This window comes from Argiope bruennichi, chromosome X1, assembly GCF_947563725.1.
Source record: "Argiope bruennichi chromosome X1, qqArgBrue1.1, whole genome shotgun sequence".
NCBI lineage: Eukaryota > Metazoa > Arthropoda > Arachnida > Araneae > Araneidae > Argiope > Argiope bruennichi.
The window spans coordinates 125,179,898-125,202,961 of NC_079162.1; the positions used below are offsets into that span (position 1 = coordinate 125,179,898).

At 30.7% G+C, this 23,064-nt stretch overlaps 1 protein-coding gene across 2 annotated transcripts in view; it reads right to left on the reverse strand.

Annotated features, from left to right (window-relative positions):
* The window catches only part of LOC129958628 (transforming growth factor-beta-induced protein ig-h3-like), a 37,111-nt gene extending 14,047 nt beyond the window's left edge, over nucleotides 1-23,064 (reverse strand). The window contains exons 1-7 of one of the 2 annotated variants that reach the window (XM_056071228.1): nucleotides 22,808-23,064; nucleotides 12,994-13,180; nucleotides 12,392-12,520; nucleotides 8,564-8,653; nucleotides 8,386-8,450; nucleotides 5,054-5,373; nucleotides 925-1,216 (exon numbers count right to left, since the gene is read on the reverse strand). In XM_056071228.1, the coding sequence (XP_055927203.1) occupies nucleotides 925-1,216; nucleotides 5,054-5,373; nucleotides 8,386-8,450; nucleotides 8,564-8,653; nucleotides 12,392-12,520; nucleotides 12,994-13,022 (925 nt within the window). In that variant the 5' untranslated portion in view covers nucleotides 13,023-13,180; nucleotides 22,808-23,064. The remainder of the gene's footprint in view (nucleotides 1-924; nucleotides 1,217-5,053; nucleotides 5,374-8,385; nucleotides 8,451-8,563; nucleotides 8,654-12,391; nucleotides 12,521-12,993; nucleotides 13,181-22,807) is intronic. The other variant, XM_056071227.1, reaches the window with a different exon arrangement.

The following is a 23,064-nucleotide window of genomic DNA, read 5'->3' on the forward strand; positions in this document are numbered from 1 at the left end:
TTTTTTGTATTATTCAGTTGAAAGATAGTATAGCCTGGATTTGTTGATTTGGATATAAGAATTACGTGGTATTAAACGAATCTATTTTGATAAATCATTACAGTCTTATTATCTCGGTGACTCACTCTCCGTTTCATACTTTTCTTCCTCTCAGCAAAGGCACTCAACACTTTGAGGTAGTAGGTCAGCCGCCAACTCATTAAAGCAAATCATTAAATCAATATTAACGATTTAAATTAATACCAATTTGACTTTTTTGATTCTCTGTATTCGTATGTGTCGATTAAATAGAAAAAAAATGTATTGGAAATGTATTAAAATGTGTAAATTTCATCATTACAATTTTTATATGTATAAAGTAAGTATTTTAAATTAAAATTGTATCCGCTTTATAACCATTAGGTTGAGAAACTGGATTTCTTTTTATTTAATAATGCATCTGTTAAAGAATTTTCATTAAAGAAAATAACTATACGTTTATTTTTCACAACATAGTGCACTTCATATAAAATAATAACAAATATTAATCTTAGTGATAATGCGAAAAAAGGAATTCATCAAAAGTTTTTAATGCCCATACTAATTGGTAACATTATAGTAAATAAGATAGGTTTTCGGTCACCATAAAATCCTGAACTTTTTTTTTAATTTACAAACTTTGAAGAGTAGGGACTTTATAAATCTTATCAAATACTCGTCTTGGTGACTACTTGGTGACTAGTTTTTCTAGAAAGAGTTATTTTAATCTCCGAATAGCTCATGAAAATTTCTGCTTCTTTTTAGAAAGAAGCAGAAAGAAAGAAATAAAAGTCCTATAGAAGGGATTACTCATTTTCGAATATGGTTTAATTATTCCTCTAATTCTTAGACAAGTCTAAAAAATTCTAAACAGGAAAATTTCTAAATTGAAAAAAAGAAAGAAACCTTTCATTGAATTCGAGTCTTCCATGAGTGCCTCCAAGAATGGAGCAGGCAAAGATTTCCAAGCTTCATCAGTAGGGGCAAAGAACGTCAGTGCTTTCTTATCCCTTAGCTCATTGGAGAGTTGAGCCCTTTTTGATGCTGTGGCAGTTGTACCCAAACCTGGAGTTTTGACAAGGAGATCCGTAATGGCATTTCGTCCAGAAGATAATAGCAATGATTCAGTAACATGTATTATCCCATTGGTGGCTTCAATATTAGTAGCAACCAAAGGTATGCAGTTCACTGTAATTAGCTGCAATAAATTTTAAAAAATGAACTTTTTACATTTATCCAAGTAAAGTTTCACAAATATAATGTGATACAAATTGAATATTAGAACAAACTACTAAGGGTTCTTTTGTCAAATTATATAGAAAATTTAGTAAACACTTGGCTGGAATATTTTAATGTACTTTGTTTATTGTAAGTTGAAGTTTGCCTTATAAGTGATTCCACAATTTTTACAGACAAAGAGTAGTTGCGTATAAGGAATTCCAGAAATTCCCTATATTCCGTTTTTTTATATTATATTCTCTGTAATTTTAAGACAATTTAAATCATTCATCTCAACCTTGAATCGTACATTTTGTTTTGTTGAACAAGCCGAATGAATAAAATAGAAAATTTTACAGTTCGAAGATATTTTCGTATACAGACACGCAAATTGCAGTGCCTCTTTCTTGAAGCTACTATCATATGATATATCAATGGCACATTTTTTTACCCCTGGAAAAGAAAGAATTTAAAGTAATGATTTATTTATGAAATAAAAAAGATAAACCCACGCCTTACCTTGGCATCTGGTTATGAATGATCGGACCGCTGGGACAGAAACACGGCTACTACTTTCAGTCATAAAATAGTTGTCATTGCCAGTGAACCCGAAGGAGATACGTCCTATCGTCGGAAATGTGGTACGCACAGCCACATCACCATTACTGTACTCCGAGGGAAAGCAAAAACCATCCTATTGTGTCAGGTCACTTATAATTTACGTATCACGGTTCCCCCGAGGGATATAAACTTTTAGGGTAGGTAAAATACATATAAGGAAGATTTTGTGTGTGTGTGTGTGTAGCAATATGGGGTCGGAAATTAAAAGTGTAGATATGTATACGAAAAAACAAGAAATACCGAGGAAGTGAAATTAAATATCTTTAATTACATAAAATTACAGTTAAGTACTCGAATGCTCCACCATCAGCATCGATATAGATCTGGTAGCATCTAGCAAGTGACTGCCGTACACATTCTACGATGCCAGGTGTTTCACGAACAGTTGCAGGCAGCGACTAAAAATGTTGCAATGAGTTTCTCATCAAGTTCAAAAAGACTCGTAGATGAGTTCCTTCAGGTGTCTTCATAAGGGGGAAAAAAACCGATACTTGATAAACCAAGTGAACGTGCTGACACAAGAAAGTGATCCACCTTGTCCTGTTCATCGAGGGCCAGAGGTGGCCTTGGAGTAATTACGCACATTATTGCAGAATGGACTCTATCGTTCTGAAACCACATGACATTTTATACACTTTTCATTTCCAGGCCTATATTGCTATGAAAAAGGCTTCTTTATGTGTATCTTACATACCTTAAAGTTTGGCCCATAAAAATTCAGAGACACCCTCTATATAAGGATGATGAAAGGATGTCGGATCAATGACTCCCGTGCTTGGCGACGAATTTGGCAACAAATTGATATTAGAATCTTCAGGAATTTTGGCGTTAGGACCAATAGAAAGGGAACTATGTGGATCCTTCGAGAACTTTCTATACCATGTCTCCGAAGCTATAAACAGCCAATATGAAGTCAGTCGTATATTTAATCAGCAACGAGTCAGTCCAGCGAAGTGCAAGCATTGAGAGGAGCTCATGCGATTAGCGAATTGAGGTTTAAGCCGTGCGCCGAATCTTGGAATCAAATTTTGAAACAGCATTGAGTCCTGTGCTGAGTAATCAACCGTATAGAGGTGAGTCGGCAACTGTGTATAACTAAAGAGAGAAAGTAGCGAATAGTAGGCGTTTAGAAGCACCATCGTGAATAGTTGTGTGAAGTCTCTCTTCCTGCTGTGTTCGATCTCACCTGTTGTGGTTGATTACTACTAATTAGCTCTTTGTGGGTTACTGCTTGTTTTAAGTGCTGCTGTTTATTGCTCGTGTGGTCTCGGCTGTATATTTGTAGCCAGTGTGTTGTGTTTTCGTGTTAATAAATGTCGTTATTTGTTATCGAGGTCTGTTGTTTGTGCCATCGTACACCTACTGCAGCAAACACATTTGATTGTCGTCGAGTTTACAGGATTTTGTGAAAAATATTTCCGTAACAACGTGGCAATATTATCTGTGTGTGTGTGTGTGTGTGTGTGTGTGTGTGTGTGTGTGTGTGTGTGTACCAGTATCCGTCTTTTCTATAAACATTCATAATTTTATAGGTTGCTTTGTTAAAAAAATTTGTAATGCTCATTCAACCTTAGTGGGAGTTATAAAACGCATTTTCTGATTGCATGAATTAAACACAAATATTCATATTTGCTAAGTATCAGAGATGGTATTTTAATCGATTTTCTGCCAAATTTGTAGATTGTAATCAAATTTTGAACGCAATCCATTCAGAGGAAGTCAGAAGTATAAGTGAACTTGTCAATTCCAAAAAGCAAAGAGTTCGATAGATAGCATTTCGTATAGATTTATCATCTAAAATGTAGATTCGTATCAAATTTTAAACCAGATCTATGAAAGTATTGTCCATCTGTCAATTAATACTTTCTTGTACATATAAAAGTAATAACACAAAAACTCAATGATTTAAATAAATGAAATTTGGTATTAGATCTCGTGACTACAACTGTAATTCTATATCAAATTTGGTTTCAGTAGGTGGGAAAAAAAAGACATCCAAGGTGCATATTCGAAAGACAGATTCAGTAAAAAATAATTCATTCACGCCAAAGATCTCTATTTCATATTGTTACAAACCTGTATTTTGCTTCCCAGCACAAATAGGGTCCTACGATCAGCCCTGTGGGTGCTGATCGGGTGCTGCGTCAATGACCTCTGAGCTTGGCGATCTTTTGGCGTCAAAAGGGATAATGCTGGAAACATCGAGAATTTTGACGATCCGTCCAATAGGAACTGAGATACGCCCAGATACTCCTGATTGGCTCAGAAAGTTCTCGCACCGTCTCCTGGGAACTATAAAAGGCCGGCAGTCTCAGGGTGCGAGGAGGAGTGAATTGAATCGTGATCTTAAGCGGAGTCGTAGACAAGTAACGAGTCTTCAATAAGATAGTGAAGCAACGGCGGAGTGCCAAAGTTGTGTGGAGCGAGTGCTGAATAGCTGTGTGCCGAGTCCTGTTGTCTACTGTGGGAGCAGCATCGTGTTGCGTGTGTAGTAGCCAGTTGTGAGAAGTAGTGAGTCGGCAGCTAAAGCGAGGAAACAGTGAGAAGTCCAGCCGTTGGAGAGACCGTACAGCGAAGCTCCGAGGATCCCCTCTCTTGCTGGATTCTGTCTGGCCGCTTTGTGTGCTGTTGTCGATTACTACTTGTAGACTACTGTCTGCTGTAGTGTGCTGTCCTGTGTTCGTCTCGGCTGTAAATATATGTCTCGTCTGTGTAATCGTGTTCTTCGTGTAAATAAACGTCGGCGTTGTTTTCTACTGAGACCTGCTGATTGTGTTTTCACACTGTACACCCACTATCAAGTGAACCCGGCGGTGAAATCCGTAAAAATATTTATTGTTCCCTAGCGCCATGCATGGCGTTCGCAATCCAAACTCCACAATTTTATGCGGGAAAAGGAGATAAGACCTTTATTAGAGAATACGCGAGAAAATTTGGGAAGACTACTCCCGCTGATTCTATATAAAACGTTTAAAGGGTATTTTGTCCCTTCAAATGGAGTCAAGGATGATACTTTTATCATTTTTATCACATTTTTTATCATATTTTTTTTATTTACTTTAAAATGATACTTTTTAATTGACTAAACATTCACTCTTAACAGTATACCTGCCGCAATTTTGACTAAAAGAAATTTTATGTAATATTAAAATAATGTTTTCACTAATGATTACGTTTCCTTTCCTATATTACTTACTCCACTTGGATACTTTGTTACAGATACAGCTCCTTCTCTGTAAAGCGTAGAAAGGGAATTCGGAAGTTCTTCGGCAGTTGTTCTGCCTTCTGTTATGGTGTACAAAAGTACTGAAGGTCTGCTACGTGACTTTTTGCTTCCATTCAGAGCCTTTTCCTGTTCTTTGGTTAAAGACTGAAAGGCATCATCTCGAGCAACGAACACTGTGTAAGCACCTCGATTAGTAAGCAAAGGAAGAATGCCGGACTGGTCTGCTTGTTTGACAAACTGGGAAGCTCCGATTTCTTGAGCAGTCTCAGCAAGGTTCTTCAAAGGTTTTACTATAAAAAAAATAAGGTTAAATCAAAGAAAATTCGCAATATTAATTAAATACTTTACATGAATTTGATTTGTTTCATGCTTATGTAGATGGAATTTTGTTTGGCTCGATTCTTGATATGCTGTGATTTCAAATTATGTACAGTTGTGTGCTCTCGATGCCAATGCACTATTTTAATGTTTTCTGAATTTCATTAAAATTTAACTGATGAATTTAATGAAATGATGAATTTTTTTTAAATGACACTTGCGGCATTAGCAGTATTGAAACTGGGAGATATTGACTTCCAGATTCCGTAACATATATAATAATGAATTATACATCCTACAACTGATATTTAATTTCTTGCACAGGTGAAGTGACTTTATCATCTCTTTAGCTTGGAGAAAGCCCCATTGAAAAACGAAAGGCATATATATGTCTAAAGTAAAATTAATGGATTTCTTGAGTCTAAATTATAGTTGGAGATACGTCAATTCAATAAACAGCCTAGTTTGTTGAATTGACGTATCTCCAACTGAACTCCCAAACTCCACAGGTACTGAAGCAAAACTGTATTGAATAATCGACTTATGTAAGATGGATTCCCTCTTTATTAATTCAGATATTACCTTATCAGTAAAAATTTTGTTCAGCAAAAATTAACTTTTAAAGGAGGTTAAAAGGTCATTTACACTGATTTCTAACACATCTTCTGATTTTATTAGTGGTTCTTAATTTGAGTAAATTTCACTAAACTTTATCGAATTACGGGTTATTTCACATATGTTCATTGCTTTGAAGGATCATAGGAATGATAAGTTAACGATAACGGAATGACAAGAGAATTCTAATTTTATAGTGAGAAAAATTCCATTTTCCGTATTTTTAAAAGAAATCAAGAGTTTATCAAAGAAAAAGACAATAAACAAAGAGAAGTAAAGAACTTAACAGTATTTTCAAATGAAAATAATATTTTTCATGCAAGTAGTCGTTTACAAAAAGCTTAGCTAAGTTAGAACGAAAAACACTCTATGATTTTGGCATAGTTTTCAGCATAAGTTTAGCACAGGCTTATAAAATCAATTACAGGATCTTTTCACAAAAGTAGCTACCTGCAGGCTCCCAAACTTTACTATAACTTATCAAACAAAAACTATCTAGATGGAGGGAAAAATTTGATCAGAAAAATAGCTAATAAATGCACTGCTTCCTTCAAAAACAAACTAAAGAATTGCAATCAGTCATTAAGAAAAAGCTGATCACATGAAAGAATCAATACTAACCTAAGATTTTCAAATCGCGAATTGATTTATGAGGTCCTTTTTCAGTTAAATACAAATACAAAAGTATTTTGAAAATTTTATATTTAAATTTTCCTTTGTTTTACCTCAAAGGCCATACGTCTTGAAGTAGCTAACAGATTTCACGTTTAGAGCGTTTTTACGTTTTCACGTTTTTTTTAAAATTATATATATATATATATATATATATATATATATATATATATATATATATATATATATATATATATATATATATATATATATATATATATATATATATATATATATATATAATTTTAATATTATATATATCTATATATATATGTGTTACGATATTTTAAAATTTAATTTAAACCCTAATTATTTTTCTTTTATCTTAATTTAACCCATATTAACTTAATTCTAAAATGCTCCCTTGTTTCCTGATCCAGTTCCACCTTTTTTATTTATTTAATGCTGAGCTCTGTAAAATTTGCTTTAATCAGCACGTTCACACGCTCCAAGTTTAAAAATGGTTAAATAATACATCAATTGAAGTGTTTGTAAAACTTGCTGAAAATTAATTCCTTCGATATCTATATAAAGTTGCATTCTTCTAACAATACTTGCAAATACGTGCAATTCATTGCGATTACGTACAGCACAAATCATTAGCATTTCAGAACCTCCTCATTATTGAAATACGTCATGTATAGGCATAATATCACACATTATTGCGAACAAAGAATTTTATTTTCTTTTTCAATATTGGATTAATTCGTTTTTTTATACTTCAAATGACGAATTTCTAAGTTTATCGTCCATTTTTCATTAAGTCGAATTTGTTTCCATCTACCAATCAAAGTGAACAACACTATACGTGATTAGCAAAGACACAATGATTAAATGATGTACTATTAGACAACGATTTTCAGTATTGAATGAATTTTCATTTCTGAAATAAATGTTTCTATCTACGTTTGTGATAAACCCCTCTAAATTTAAAAATAAGCATATATCTGCAAATTTTGTAGATAGATGCAGGAATTTTTGTGTGTATATAGTTGAATGTAAGGGAAACATTCTACTAATCGACATTTTTTCACTAGGGGGATCACATAAATTTTTTAAAAAAAAAGTTTCAGTTGAAGGCTTACTTTCGTAACTCAGGAAAAGAGCTGGTTGGTATATGTTCAAATAGCTCTAATCGTAAGAGGAACTTTAGATATTCTAGGTCCTAAATCTTTCATTAAATACAAAATCAAAAATGTCTTGGTAGGATTACTGAAACTCCACGAATACAGGAAACGGTCAGAAGTTTCATTTCTTTTGCGAATTTTAAATTTAAATCTTATGTACTAATATATTCATTATGTACTTCAGGCATTGACTTTTTTCTTTTTATCTTCATCACTATAAAGTTTAAAATCGTTGTTATGCATTTATAAAAGAATTAGAGATACAGATCACTACCTTTTTGACTTCATACACACAGAACTGCATCTGAATCACTACAGAACCATGAGTTTTCCTTTCAAAAGAGTTATTTTCTCAAATGACGTGAAACATTGTTTTTTCAATACCAATAAAAAAAAGAATACTGTCTACAAGTACTGATTATTATAAAATCAAAAACTATTTTGTTTCCTTTTTTGCATCTAATTGTAGTTTTACTTTATTTATCATAACTGTTTATAGGTGAATTTTGACTCACATCATTATAAACAATTATTTCCAACCTTAATACTTCAAAACAAAGAATTTCTTACCTAAAGGGCAACCCCGTTCACCCTCGGTTCTTCCATATCCAGGACAACAAGAAAAGCGGACGATGCTGTAAACACCCAGTAAAATTAAGAATTTGAGCAGTATATCATATGCTGTTCTTATTAATTGTACTTTTTCCAAAGAAAAGCATATTTAAAGGAAAAAAAAATAAGATCTTACGTTTCAGAACCGCACAAGCTACCTCCAGTCCAAGGAATAGAAAACTTCCGGTCACTGCCGGTGACGTGCTCTTCTGCACAAACCATTGGTCTAACAATGAATAAGTCAAAATAATTTTTGTCAATTAAAGAAGTTAAATGCTGGTTTTCAGTCAGTTAATAATATATTACGTAGTCAATTTTTATATTCATTTTTTTTTTTTTTACTAGCAGGCGAAGAAAAAAAATTTGGGGCAGGTACTTCTAATTACTTATAACATTCAATAAGTAATAAAAAAATGCAATTTAAAAAATTATTTAATTCTTACGTGATGAAAAAAGCTGCAGTTTCATTTCCGAAAGTCCTCATAATCTTGTTTGAGCTGGGATGTATCGCTTATACTATTAGTTTAAAATCTGTGGATATATACTATTATTTTAAAACTAGCTGTTTATCTTCTCTAAGTTTGCCCATCACTGATGTGGTCTGTACTATAAATAAGGAACAAAACTTTTGGAGTGACCTTTAGATGATATTTGCTCATTCACTCTATCTACTCTGTTGGCGAGAAACCCCCTAGAACGTTAGTGAATGTCAGATCATCCCGACAAACGTATCCGAAAGTGTGTGTTTTGGATACCATGTTTTTGCTTTTATCGAGAAATGAGATCGATAAGCAGTAATTCAAAATTAAATTTTTAGCAAAACTAATTATTTGGATTTACCAAAATTTTCCCAATAATTTTTGGAAAAAATTATTTGGAAATTTATGATATATTGAATACAGTTAGTGGAAATAACCCACAGAAGGAAACAACTTTTATCAAATGGATCGAGCATTTAAATAAATGCTATGAAGACTGAAGGACAACAGTCGATTTCATGAACTTCATGATTTTCAGTTGAATAAAGCTATGAACAAGTGCAGTCAATTTCTTCTACTTTTCAATCATCACTTTCGTACGATTGCTGAAAGAATGAATTAGAGGAAACCGTCTTTACTTACGATTCTGACAAGTCTTTGAGAATTAGAAATTCACAAGTAAAAATCATCACTAAGTTTTTTAAATTCAGCCGTGATCGTCCTCTAGATTTTGGTCATAATTTGATCACTAAACTAATTTACCATTATATCTCACCATATTTAATTTCCTGTCTTTTTGTTCTTAAAATGGAAAATAGTAATGCTGGGAATGTGGAGGAGATGAAACACCAAATTACAAAGTAGTTAAAGAACCTATCTGAAAACTTTCAGGAATGTTTTAACAAGATTGGTTTATCTTGAAACTTTTCAAAATACAATTTTTGTTACCTCAGTTCACACATTTATAAGGCAGACTGCCTATTAGCTAATATATAGAGAGTATGTTTTTCTTTTTTAAAAAAATCCCTTTCGTACAAGGAAAAGTCTGATTACCATGTCATAATAACTTATTGCACTTCCAATGCATGTTTTTTATATCTCATTTTTTTTAAATGTCATATACCTTTTTTCATTTTTTTTCCTTGAAACAAAAATGAATTTATTAATTCCTGTTTTTATACGTGAATTAGAAAGAAAGAAGTTAGTATAGTATAATATAAAATAAAATAATCTTATTTCTTTTAAGATTTGCTTAAATTTAAAATCTCTATATTGAAAAAATAATGCAACAAAAACTCATTTATCTTCATTTTTAACAATTTAAACACATCCAAAAATAATTCAATTAGCTATCAAAAAACTTTGATTTTAATATGAAAAGGAAGTGCCACATTTTTACATATATCCGCTGTTAAAAGGAGTTTCAGTTCCTGGTGCATTATTTTAATCCCCCGCAATCTGTAGATTTCTCTCTCATTCTTTCCACAGAACTTTCTACTTAAACTATTATGAATCATAAAAGAAATTACTTCTCATCAAGCTACTTGTTATTCTGATGACCGTGAAATTGATTACTCAGCTAGAACATTTGAAAGTCAAGCACGTGAAGCCGCTTTTCCTTCTCTCTGTGCATTTCCTTTTTTTATTGAATAATTGCCCACTTCTCTCATTCGAGAAAGTTGTTTTATTAATTCTTTGTTGCAACTTATTTGATCGTTAGCGTGCAGGATCATAGCGAAATGTATTTAAGCTTCAGTTCTGTTTTTCAAAGCTAGACTCTGAATTTCAATTTTTTTTTCCTTGCACATCATTATTTTACCATCGTAAATGTCATTTCACTTTAATTTACTTTACTATTAAAAAGAAATAATAATTATGAAAGATAAGAGACTAGTATACATTAAGAAATAGTTAAGAAAAAAAGGTATAAAAATAAATATGGCCTGAAGATTTTATAAAGGAACATCTTTAGGCTGAACCAGAAACTTCATTTTTTCCGTAAAGGGGCCCTGACTACGTCCAATGAAATTAAAATTGTCTGGGAAAACAAGAATTAATATTTAAAAATATTTAAAAAATTAAAATACTAAAATTAATAAATTTTTGTTCTTGCGGAAGTCAATTTCATCGATTTTTCGAGTTATGAGGGACAGAGTTTTGGATAAAAGTCTAACTTCTCACCAAAAAAAAAAAAAAAAATCTGATTTGAATCTTTGCCTGAAGGTGACTCTTCAGGCCGTATTCATTTTTATTCCTTTTTTTTTCCCCTTAACTATTCGCAAATATATGTTAGTCTCTTGTCTTTCATAATTGATCATCCTTTTTTTAGATAGTACCAATAGTATTTTAGACGCATCGGTATTTTACGTGCTCTTTACACTATATTTTCCTTGTCTTCATAGTTTTGTGAAAGTCAGTGTCTCGTAAATATTACTTTTTAATATTAACTTTATTTCAAATAGTTTCTTGGATATTCTTTATTGTCAATCAGTTAATTCAAAGTACTTAAAATCTTAAACCATCTTTTCTAAATATTTTAAATTTTTTAAAAAAATTTTATTTTAAGTATTCTTACGAAAATAACTATAAATTATAAGACAGCAAGTAAACGCTTTTGTTTTTCAATCAAAGAATTACAAACTGCCATTTATTTAAGCAAAATCTTACATCAGAGAAAACTCCTGGTTGATGTATTATACTTTTTTTGGGAAAGGGAGGGAGGGGGAAAGCCCGCAATTATTTAGAGAAACAAATCTCCTTATAATTCTGAACTGTTACTGAATGACGAAAGGGCACAGCTAAACCAGCACGTCAGCATTCTATTATATATCAATCAATGTAACTATGTTCTGTCCTAAATCCACGATGATCCTGTGACGGAATTGGACATGGAATTCATGGACCCTATACCGCGAACAGAAAACCATCACACTACAGCTGCTGCGAGTTACCAGTCAAAACAAATGTTATAAACGTTCATCTCTGTTTTTATTTTTAGATAATCTTATGTGTGGTTCATTGGACCTCTAGACTAAATACTGGAGGACATGCTGCAGGGAAACGGTGAGGACTAAACGCATTTTAGAAAATACATATTCAAAAGAAGGAATATGAATTCCAAGTTTTCTTTAAATAAATAAAAAAAATTGTTATTAAGAGCTTTTTTCTTAGTGTTTATTACAGTTACATTTTTGATTCAGAAATTTTTTTTTAAATTTTTTATCACTGTATTCATAGATTTTCTCCGGAATCCAAATAATATGTAATTTTAGTGATATGACCATAGTGTGTTTTAAAATGTATAAAAACTGCAGAGTTAGTTCCCACCCAAAGAAGTTTCAGATATACAATCATAGCAATTGGTCTAAAATGAAAAAAAAAAAAAAAAAAAAAAATCCAACTACTTTTTATTAATCAAAATTAAAATTATTTTTTCAGTTAAACGAGCAAATTATTGTTTATCCCAATATTATATTTCTGCTTACCCTTGTTTCGCTGCAACTTTTTTCCACCATGGTTCTGAATTAACAGCAGCTGATGTAACTGTTGCATACGCCACAAAAAGTACAGCAATGTAATTAAAAAATGTAGATTTCATATACATGGTAATATTCCTAAAACAAAATTAAGATAATTTTTATTCTATATAATATTCCTAAAATAAGATTATGGTAATTTTTTCTTCATAAAATGCAATTACACTGGCAGAATACTATAATTTACTTTTGATAATAGCTATGAGATTCAATAATAGGATCACAAATTTCATTATTAAAATAAGTTGGTTGTTCCTTTGGTTTCCCGAGTTACTTGAAATATATGATTTGCTTAGAGCTATAGCGCTACATTATTTTAAATGTTTGTTAAAACACGTTCTCAAAATTTTATAAGCGAATAAATACTGTGGTGGTGATATTTATATTTTAACATCAAATGAAACCTTCATCACAAAAAATAAAATAATAATTCATTAATACGATTAGATAAACTGCCTCTTCTACCCAATTTAAAACTTCCCATGCAATTCCTATAGCAACAAAAATTCCATAATTTCTTAAAATGGACCTAGAAAATACAATAAACTTACGCAAGCGCCCTCGCATAGGGGTAGCGCATCTTCCTGATGATCTGGGTGTCCTTGGTTCGAGTCCCGGTTCGGCAACGGTTTTTCTTCTTCTGTGTTCTATCTGTGAGGCGTGTGAATGTCCCACTTATAAAAAGGAATTGTGTAAGTGGATGTAATTAAGGCATACTCTTGGCCCTAGTTGGCGTCACTAAAAAAACAAGCGATGCTCACTCGGCTTAAATTGCTGATACTTAACTGTAAGCGGGCTTGTAAAGTGCCAGAAGTCGCAACAATAAACTTCCGATTAGCTGAGGAACTGTGCGGCGCGGCAATCGCGGATATTATGCAAAATATTCGAAAAAAGTACACAAATCATAAGAGTGAAGAACCGTGAATAATTCTCATTAGGAATAAAAGCATCTAACGTAGAAATTATACGCAATAAAAAGCTATGATGTGATTTAACATGGCATGAATACGATAACTAACCATTAAGCAGCCATTTTTATCTATTCTTGAGGTTAGAATATTCTATTAATTTTAAATCAAGTGAAACAACAATCACCTACAAAAGAACTTCCACAATGACGTAATGTGCTTAAAATCCTACAGCACATCCCATCCCCATTGGTTGCATTTCGAAACAAATGAAGAACGCTCTCCGAGAGGGTGCACTGTCGACATGGAGAATCCAGATTTGTGCAACATAGCTCCATTCATATCATGATAGGATGAATATTTTTTTCTCAAATGTAACAGAATTTCACACTACCAGTCACATGTTCTGATCTTAATGAGAATGTTCACGATATGTAATGCCCTGGATGCTGCGAACATAATGAGTATAATTTCTGCATTTGTAAAGCTCGAATTATTACAAACTATTGATTTTTTATGACTATAAAATGACGATAGCATTTTTAATGTCTTTGTAGCTAATTTAATGTCAGACCCAGTTTTAAAAGAGTTGAGCTCTAAAGGGTATACCGTAAAAATGGGGAGCTGGTCCATCAGCCTAAGTTACTTTTCGCTCATTAAGCTGCTGTTTTTCGGTCTTTCAGGCATGAAGTTAAAGGAAAACTCTGAGTTCGCTAATTTACATGCCAATTTTTACGTTTTCTTTTATATTGAATCAAACTATATTTGAAATGTATATAAGGAGTCCCAAAAAGTGTTTGTTTTTCAAAGTATTTCACCTAGACATATACATAGAACTACATTCAATAAGATCAGCAATTTTATTAATACGCTTTGGCTCTTTGGTTTCGCGCTACTATCTACAAAATTTACAGAGGTATTTTTATTTGTAAATTTAGAGAAGCTTATCACAAATATGAGCGTAAACATTTATTTTAGAAATGTGAATCTAAAAAATTGTCATATTTCTAATGGGGATGTAAGCATTTTTTTTTAGAAATGCAAATCTATTCAATGCAGAAAATTCCTCCTATACATATGCCTGCCAAATATTACATCCTATAATCATTATAAATTTACTAATCATGCATATTGTTGTCCACTTTGATTGGTCTGAAATTGCGACTTCAATTTAACAAAGAATTAAAGAGAAATGTGAGAAATTGAACATTTAAGATATAAACGAGAGATAGCCCAATTTCGAACAAGAAAATAAACTTCTTTACTCTCAATTGTGTGCGTAATATAAAGCTTTTCTAAGAAATAACAAAATGTAATAACAGTTTAATATTTTGAAATGGCGATGATTAAGCTATATATAATCGTAATGTAACTATGCACGTGTATGCAAGTATTGTTAAATGAATACAGCTTTGTATAAGTGCTGTTTATTTTGAAAAACGTCGTAATTTCTTCAATTAATGCATTATGTGAGCATTTCTTTCTTAAATTCAAGAAAAATTTATATGAGCATTACCATTTTCTGATCCTGTCCTTTTAATAAACTATTATTATATATATTTTATCCCAGAAATATGCAACAAAATACTCGTTCAAATATCAGCCTGATGCATGAAAAAGCTATCTAAGCCAATAAATTTGCTGTTTAATATCTCGGTAAATTTTATAGAAAGAAGAGTGAAACTTTGTGTGTTTATAGGAGAACGTTTTATTTACCGACATTTTTATACTATGAAAAATATTTAAAAATTTTAAAAAATGTAAAACTATAAAGACTTATTTTTTAAAAAACTCTTTATTTTCAATCTCTACAATTGCCAAAATGTATTCCATGACTGTCTTCTGTTTTTAATGAAACTCTGTAATTAAAAATATTTGTCTAGAGCGATATTTTTTATATCGGTATTATCACCGTATTTTTTAATCGGATGCAATATATGGTTTAATATTTCACCAACATCTAAATCGTTGAGTTTGCTTATATTCTGCAATGCAAGTCAAAAAGCGTAAGCTGCTTATATTTATTTAAGAATTAATCAGAGGAACAAAATAAGAGTCAATTTAGTACCTGCCCGAATTAAAGTAGCACCAGTGAAAACTGTAATGAAACTTCGTTTCGAACTTCACGTCTGTTTAATTGGGGCTAGATTGCTGTCCTCTATTATTAAAAATCTTGAGCTTTCCAATAATGAAATATATTGTTGGACAGATTCTGCTGCGACATTGCATTGGATAAAGAGAAATTAAAATTGAGAAACATTAGTCCAAAATCGGGTACGGTAAATTTATTTTCAAACTTCTTCCTCCTCATGGTGCCATGTTCCATGAATACTTAAAACTGCTGATCTTGCATTCTACGGGCATTCTGTAGAACAGTTGTTACGGAGGGGGCTATTTGGCTATGGAAAAATTAGAATTTTCCAAAATTTGAGGATGATCTGGATGAGAATTTATTTAGCTCAGGAGAGATTTAATTAGTTTTATTATAGTTATCTTAACCAAAAATAATATTAATGTTAATAAATATTGAAAATAATTTTCATTTGCAAGAAAAGTGTTATGTTTGTAGCCAAGATATTTAGAACTTACTCAAAGTTACAAAAATGGTTATTGAATTCTCAAACACTTTGATAAAAAATACTTGGGAAAACTGAAACAGCTCTTATGCTTCTGATTCAGAAGGAGTTCTTTAAGAGTCTGAATGATAATGTACTTAAGAAACTTAGATCGATAATTGATTGTAATGGTAGGCCATTACAATGAATTATCATTAGTTATTGTTATCATTATAATTAATTATCATTAGTTTTATCAGAGACAAAACTAATGTCTTAATGATGATCTAATGACTTTATGTTTCCCATTATTTTTTCTTCTGATTATATTATATATTATATTCTTCTAAAACACTGAATTCAACATCTAGGCTATCTCTAATCTTCGTTTTATTTTACATTTTAGAGTTGGCAACATTAACATTATTGCTGTAAAATTTTATCAAACAATCAATATGACAATGTATTAACTTTTAACTATGTCTAATGTATATGTGTAAATATCTGCTAATAATATTATAAACGTGCGTGCTAAATATATAATTAATGGATGTTTAAGTTCTGGCCATTCATCCATCCAAAATACGCGGGCTGCGGCACAAAATTCACAACACTATAGTTAAGTTACTAATATTGAATGTGCATAATAATCTACTGCATACTGCTGCTTATAAGTTAATGTCCAATTTACGAGAAAAGCATTTGATCATAAAACTCATGAGAGCATGCGATATTAGAAAATGTGTAAAATGTCAGAGATTTGAAGTTAATAAATGTTAGGCGATTCCTGGACTTTGCAAGAGAACGAGTAAATAATGCAGCTACATATGTAATTGTTGGTGTCGAACTTGCAGGACTTATCTAAAAAATTGTCAAAAACCTTACACTATACTGTACGCTTGCGCATTTTATAGAGCTATTCATCTAGAGTTGATCAAATCCTTAACCATTAGGCAGCACAGCATGTAGTACAGTATTGAGGAATGTTATATTATTTAATGTTCAACAATACTGTTAAACAATATTGCGACTATTGTTTAGTATTACATAATATTGTGCAATATATGTATTCGAACAGAGATAATGAAGCTCTTTTTCCAATCATTATGGCGTTTTGTTACTTGCCGGGAAATGTATTCTGACAGAGGCAGGAATTTCAAGGAGCAAGAAACTTTAGCATAAATCCAGTGAAAGTTTATATGCAGTCTGTTACAGCGGATGGCAGGAGCGTCTAGTTCAAATGATGGAACAAATTTTAAGAAAGCTTCTTGGGCGGGATGATCTCGATTGTGAAGAATTACTAAAAATGCAGTGCAATTGTCAGAGAGTTACAAACGGCAGGCTTAATAAATTACGTCAAAAATCAACTGAAAATTATAAAGTTAATTTAAGATCACTCACATGTATGTCCTAATATACAGATGACGAATGTGTTGCAACCTTGAACAAGTATATGTGATATTCACTGTGGAGCAGGCATATTAGGCATAAAAGGAGAACGCAGTGAAGTGCAGAATTGCGCTGGGCTTTATATTATGTTGCAATAGCTTAACATTACCCCATGGAAAGTATCGGATGAAGTATTGTATATAATTCAATGAAGTATGTAAAATGTTGTATATAATTCAAAGGAGAACGCAATGTTCTGCATTTTGGAATTAATAGTATCAAATTAACAACGTTTGTATCGATTAACGTGTTATTCATTGACTCGATAAAACTCGATTAAATATGCAGTTTCTAATCATCGAATAAATGCAGTTATTGCAAAAATGTTAGAATCATCTGTGAGTTGAATGGCTAAAAATTCTTTATCAAATATTTGATATATTTAGAGTAAAATACTTTTTTTAACCCTAAAATTTAATATTTTTAGTTATTTTACAGATCATGGATGCAACATATTCTCCTTTCGCTTGATGTTATGATCATGCGATTCTTTATATTTCATAATTGTACTTCGTATGCCATGTACTTTTTAGATAGACGAAAATTTTAGATATTAGCTGCGATTTTTTTTTTTTTTTTTTTTTCAATTCTAAGTATATTTAGTTGCCTGTTTCATAAGGTTGTAATTTCGCTTTGTTTTTTAACAACATTAGCAGCAACTATTTTATTATTCAGTTATGTAGCATAATTTGCTAAAATATGTGCTCTATAATTAGTTAAATAATATGTAATTATTATAATTGCAATAAAATTCATGACTGACCAAAAACGATGAATAATCTTAATTAAATCTCATATTTTCAGAAAATCATTCTACCACACGCCTTTTTAAAAGTTAAATGTAAGAGTCTAAATCATTAATTTCATTAACTTCAAAACATTCAACATATTTTCATTTTGTGCCTCAAAATTGAATTTGAACAATATTTTATTTATTTACTTTTTATCTTTCGTTATTCGTTATTTATTTCTTAGCTGTTGCTAGTAATTAATACTTTCAGCATACAAACATTTAATAAATTCAGTAACTAAATTAAAGGTGAGTGACATAACAAAATGAATATAATTAATTTGATAGATGAAGCAGTTGGTCGCCTAGGCCATGTTTCCTCAAATGAGCTACCCACAGCTTGCTAAAGCTTATGGAGTGATCTCAATAACCAGAAACACGAGGGTTATGCATCCATCAGGTACGATGGCGGAACGTACACTTAAAAGTACGTTCCGTCATCGGAGTAGAGATAAATCGACCCTACACCATTCCTGCACCCACCAGGAAAACGAAAGTTTGCTTACTTATATGGCAGCTTTTCATCCTCTTAGATCATGCTAATTAAAAAATGTTTTATATGTGTCATTTAGATTTAATTGAAATTTCGATATCAACGTATCTTGCCATAAAATTTCGTGAATCATAGATTAAAAAGAGTTCTGACATTTCCCCTGACACCATTTTATGTAGGTACTCCTCAAAGTAGCCAGCTGTTGTCAACAGCAAATAGAAAGTAAGTTAATATCCAGTAATTGCTTTAAAAAAAAACGGCATGAAGTTAAGAAACTGAACTAAAGTAAAATAAAATATCTATTTACTTTTTAAAGAGCGATAAAAGGGTCAAGAAACTTATCCACCAAACGCTCTATTTCACTTAATGAGGAAATTAAAAACTGCATACAAATATCAGCTATCAGTGGCAGCACATTTCACTTTCTGTATAGCTCATTAGTATTCCTTTCACGATTTTAATAAATGAATTTAAATAACTTCTATTGGATTTGTAGATATTTTTGCAACATATTAAATTACTTCGCTTTTTTTCCCAATCATTCTTCAAAGGAATTTTTATATATCATTTTGTAAAGAGAATAAGCGATCTTTACATGAGTTATAGTGCTATTTTATAACTATTTTCAAAAAATTTTCATTGATATATAAAGTGAAAATTTTTTATCAGTAAAGCCATCAGTTTCGTAATTTTGTTTATGATTTTTTTTTTATTTTTGAAGCTAGTATTAAAGACAATGAAATGACACTAAAAGAATAATTTTTTCTAAAATAATTCAATTCTAAAATTTCTAACCTAATAACTCTAATAATTCAAACCTAATAATTGGACGTCCAGAATTTCCAATGTCAATTCCTGATAACATTAAAATTTATAATGCTATTTTTCAAATGCTGTAAAAGAGAACATTTGTAATAAAAGTGGAATACAGATATGATAAATACACATTATGAGTCTAATAAATAAATATCATATTCTAAAAGGAGACGAGCCTTTGAGTCTAAGGAATTTTACAATTTTTCTTATTCTCTCTCTCTCTGTTTTGCAGATAAAAATGATTAGTATTTTTTCAACAAATGCAGTTCCACTAAAAGATTCCTATCTAAACTTTTCTAAAATAATTACAATTCTAAAAATATATGCATTAAACCTAATAAATGGAGGCCTTGAACTTTCAATATGGATTCATGATGACATTAAAATCTATAATGCTCCTTTTCTAGTGCTATAAAAGAGGTCATTTGTAATAAAAGAGGAAAACATGTCTGATAAATACATATTATGCGTCTAAAAATTAATATCAAATTCTAAAAAGAAATGAGTTTTTGAGTTAAAGGAATTTTACAATTTTTCTTGTTTTCTCTCTCTGTCTATCTTTTGCAGGTAAGAATGATTAATATTGTATCTTTACAATAAATGCAGTTCCACTAAAAAATTTCTTTCCTTCCGAAAATTTACACTGACCGTTAAATTTATTTTATGTTCAAAATTTCCTCAGTGCACATATAAAAATTATTCTTACATGAGTTTGCCTTTACAAATAATATAAAAAATTATTTCGTTTATTGAGAACACTTGATTTTTTTTCAGATTTGTCTATTAAATAATCAATGTAAAAAGAATTTCGATCCAGATGTAGTTGGAATTCCAGATATTTTAATTTTAAATTCCTTGATTAGTATTTTTGAAATTTCGAGATCTTAACTTTCTCAGATTTATTTTCGAAGAACAAATATATCATTTAAAAATTCTTAAAAAGCAATATTGTGACAGAATGTAGATCATCTTCAAGCTTTGATCGCCTAAATATTGTGAAGTTGGTGAAATATTATTTATTCTCAATCAAAAAAGCGTACATCGTACATTTTTGAAATATTTTTCTTTAAGATTTTAGAGATAGTTTATAGAATATATGGAAAGCTTACCAATCTATCTATCAATCTATCTATCTATCTATATATATATATATATATATATATATATATAACACTAACGTACGTGCTACAGAAATCACCCTTATTACTTATTATCGAGTGGCAACAGTCAAATGTAAACAAAATATCATATATACTGCTTCATTAAATATGTTTACAGCTGCATTAAATTGAGCACTTCGTTTAGTAAATTGATTGAACTGCAAAATATTATTAAATGTTGAGGAAAGGATTCCCGTGTCAACAAAATAGTCAATTTAGTTAGAGGAAAGAAGCCAAGAAATAAGTTTCAAACAAAAAGTTTAATCGAGCGAAAAAATAGGCTTAACCGTCGCCAAATGGGTAATCGCTGACTTGCGTATGGGAAGTGACGTTAATATCTTCCAAACCAATTATCTCACAAAAATTGTCTTATATCATTTTAAGATTCAAAAAATTACGGAAATTATGTTGATTTCATTAAATAGGTATAGTTAATATCTCTTAATTTTAACAATATCGTTTAGTTCAATTGATACACGTTTTTAAATGTTATGTTGGAATTCAAACTCATGAATCAAAACATTTAATCACATGCTTTTACCCATTAACGCAGTCATAGAATTTTCATTTTCGTTTTTATTTCATAATATATACACTTTTTAATTTTAATTAATTCAAATGAATTCATGCTTTTCAGTTTGTATCAAATAACAAGGTGAATAAAAAAAAACATTCTTTTACAGTTTAAAAAGTCAGTAATTTAGGTGAGCAAAGTTGGTCGCCAAAGGTAGCTAGTATATTGATATTTTCCCAGACTACAGCCAGAGTCCTTCCCCACTAAAAAGACCGATTGACTTTGCAAATTTAAGCACGCTACAGAAAAAAAAATGTTTCGAATATAATTAAACTATTATGACGTCACTGATAATTGAACATAATTTTAATATTACATGTTTTGCACTATTTTCATTAAACATTGCATGTAGCATTGCGTGTAATGTGTAAAATTACATTGAAATGATCAAACGCTTTATTATGAAAAACAACATAAAAACGTTTCAGCTTCTGTTTTAAAAAAATGTCCATGCTTCATCTAAAAGTGCCTTCATGAGTATCAGTTATTAATAATACATTATTATGAGCATCGCTACGGCAAAGAATACAAAAGGAATTTTAGAAATAGTAACTATAATTCAACAGTCAAAATTTCGCTTTAAAAAATACTATAAACAAACATCGAAAAAAATAAAAAATTATTCATTATTTTGTATCGGAATTAGAACTAAACATCCATATAATGAAATAAAATTAAAATTTCTTTTATTCTTTTCATAACTCTTGTATATACATAGAAGTGATCAACGATTACTATATCATTAGATTTGCAAGATTACATTTTTACACAGTAAACTACTTTTAAAAAGGTGCAGTATCATTTAAAAGAATAAAAGAAAAACTAAAGAATGTATTATTTATAACATAATAAGCAAAAATGTTAAAATAATATTATTGATATCAATTATAAAGAATAGTTCGTTTACCTTCTATTTATATCAGTAATAGTGACGTCAGACTCTTTAATTTCATTGAATAAAAGTATTAACATTTTATATATTATGTATATAATATATAAAATAATATAGAATATATAAAATATATAGAATAAAAGTATTAATATTTTATATAAAAGTATTAACATTAACATATTCAAAGTATTAACATTTTTTATTTATTTACTGTAATTTGCTAAAAGCTTAATTATGGATTTTCACAGAGAACTTAAATAAAATTATGCAGTACTTTCGATCTTTTAATAACTGGAAATATATAGTGAATTGAATATAAGAGTTTAAAATTTTATTCTATATCTGTGTCTGAGAAATTTTCATTTGCAAAACTGTAACAAATCATCCGCTTATGTTCTAATATTTAATTTCAGAATCACGATTTAACCATAAGCATGGTGAAGTTTAGCCAAGAAAGCTTTTGTGCCAAAAAACATCAAAACATGAATAATGTATTATAGCTTGAATTGACTCTAATAAATATAATTTTGCCCAAAATAGTTTCTTTTCCCAAGAAGCATTTGTCTTTCAGACAGCTCAGTTAAGCGAGTCCAGATGTCAGCAATACTTACTTAATAACTAACTACAGCTAATAAGCACATATCCTTTCACTACTTTAATAGAATATGTTTTCTTCTTTAGTTTAAATTCTTGAGTTACAAGTAAAAAAGAAGATTCGGGTGACTTACCGAGAAAATGCCTTATCTTCCAGAAAATACCACATGGAACAATAAGCTGCCTCACAAGTGTATCAAACGCCTTAATACGCGTAGGCGTCCTTAAAAAGGTCGTTTCTTGGGTCCCTCTAATGAAGCTCTTCGTTACGAAAAAAAAGCAAGCATGGAAAGAATGGTTGAAGGTTATGACAACAGCTCAATTCAGTATTTTTTAATCACGAGTTGTATACGAGCAAATGGATGGCTGCGATTTGAACCTTCATTCTCCC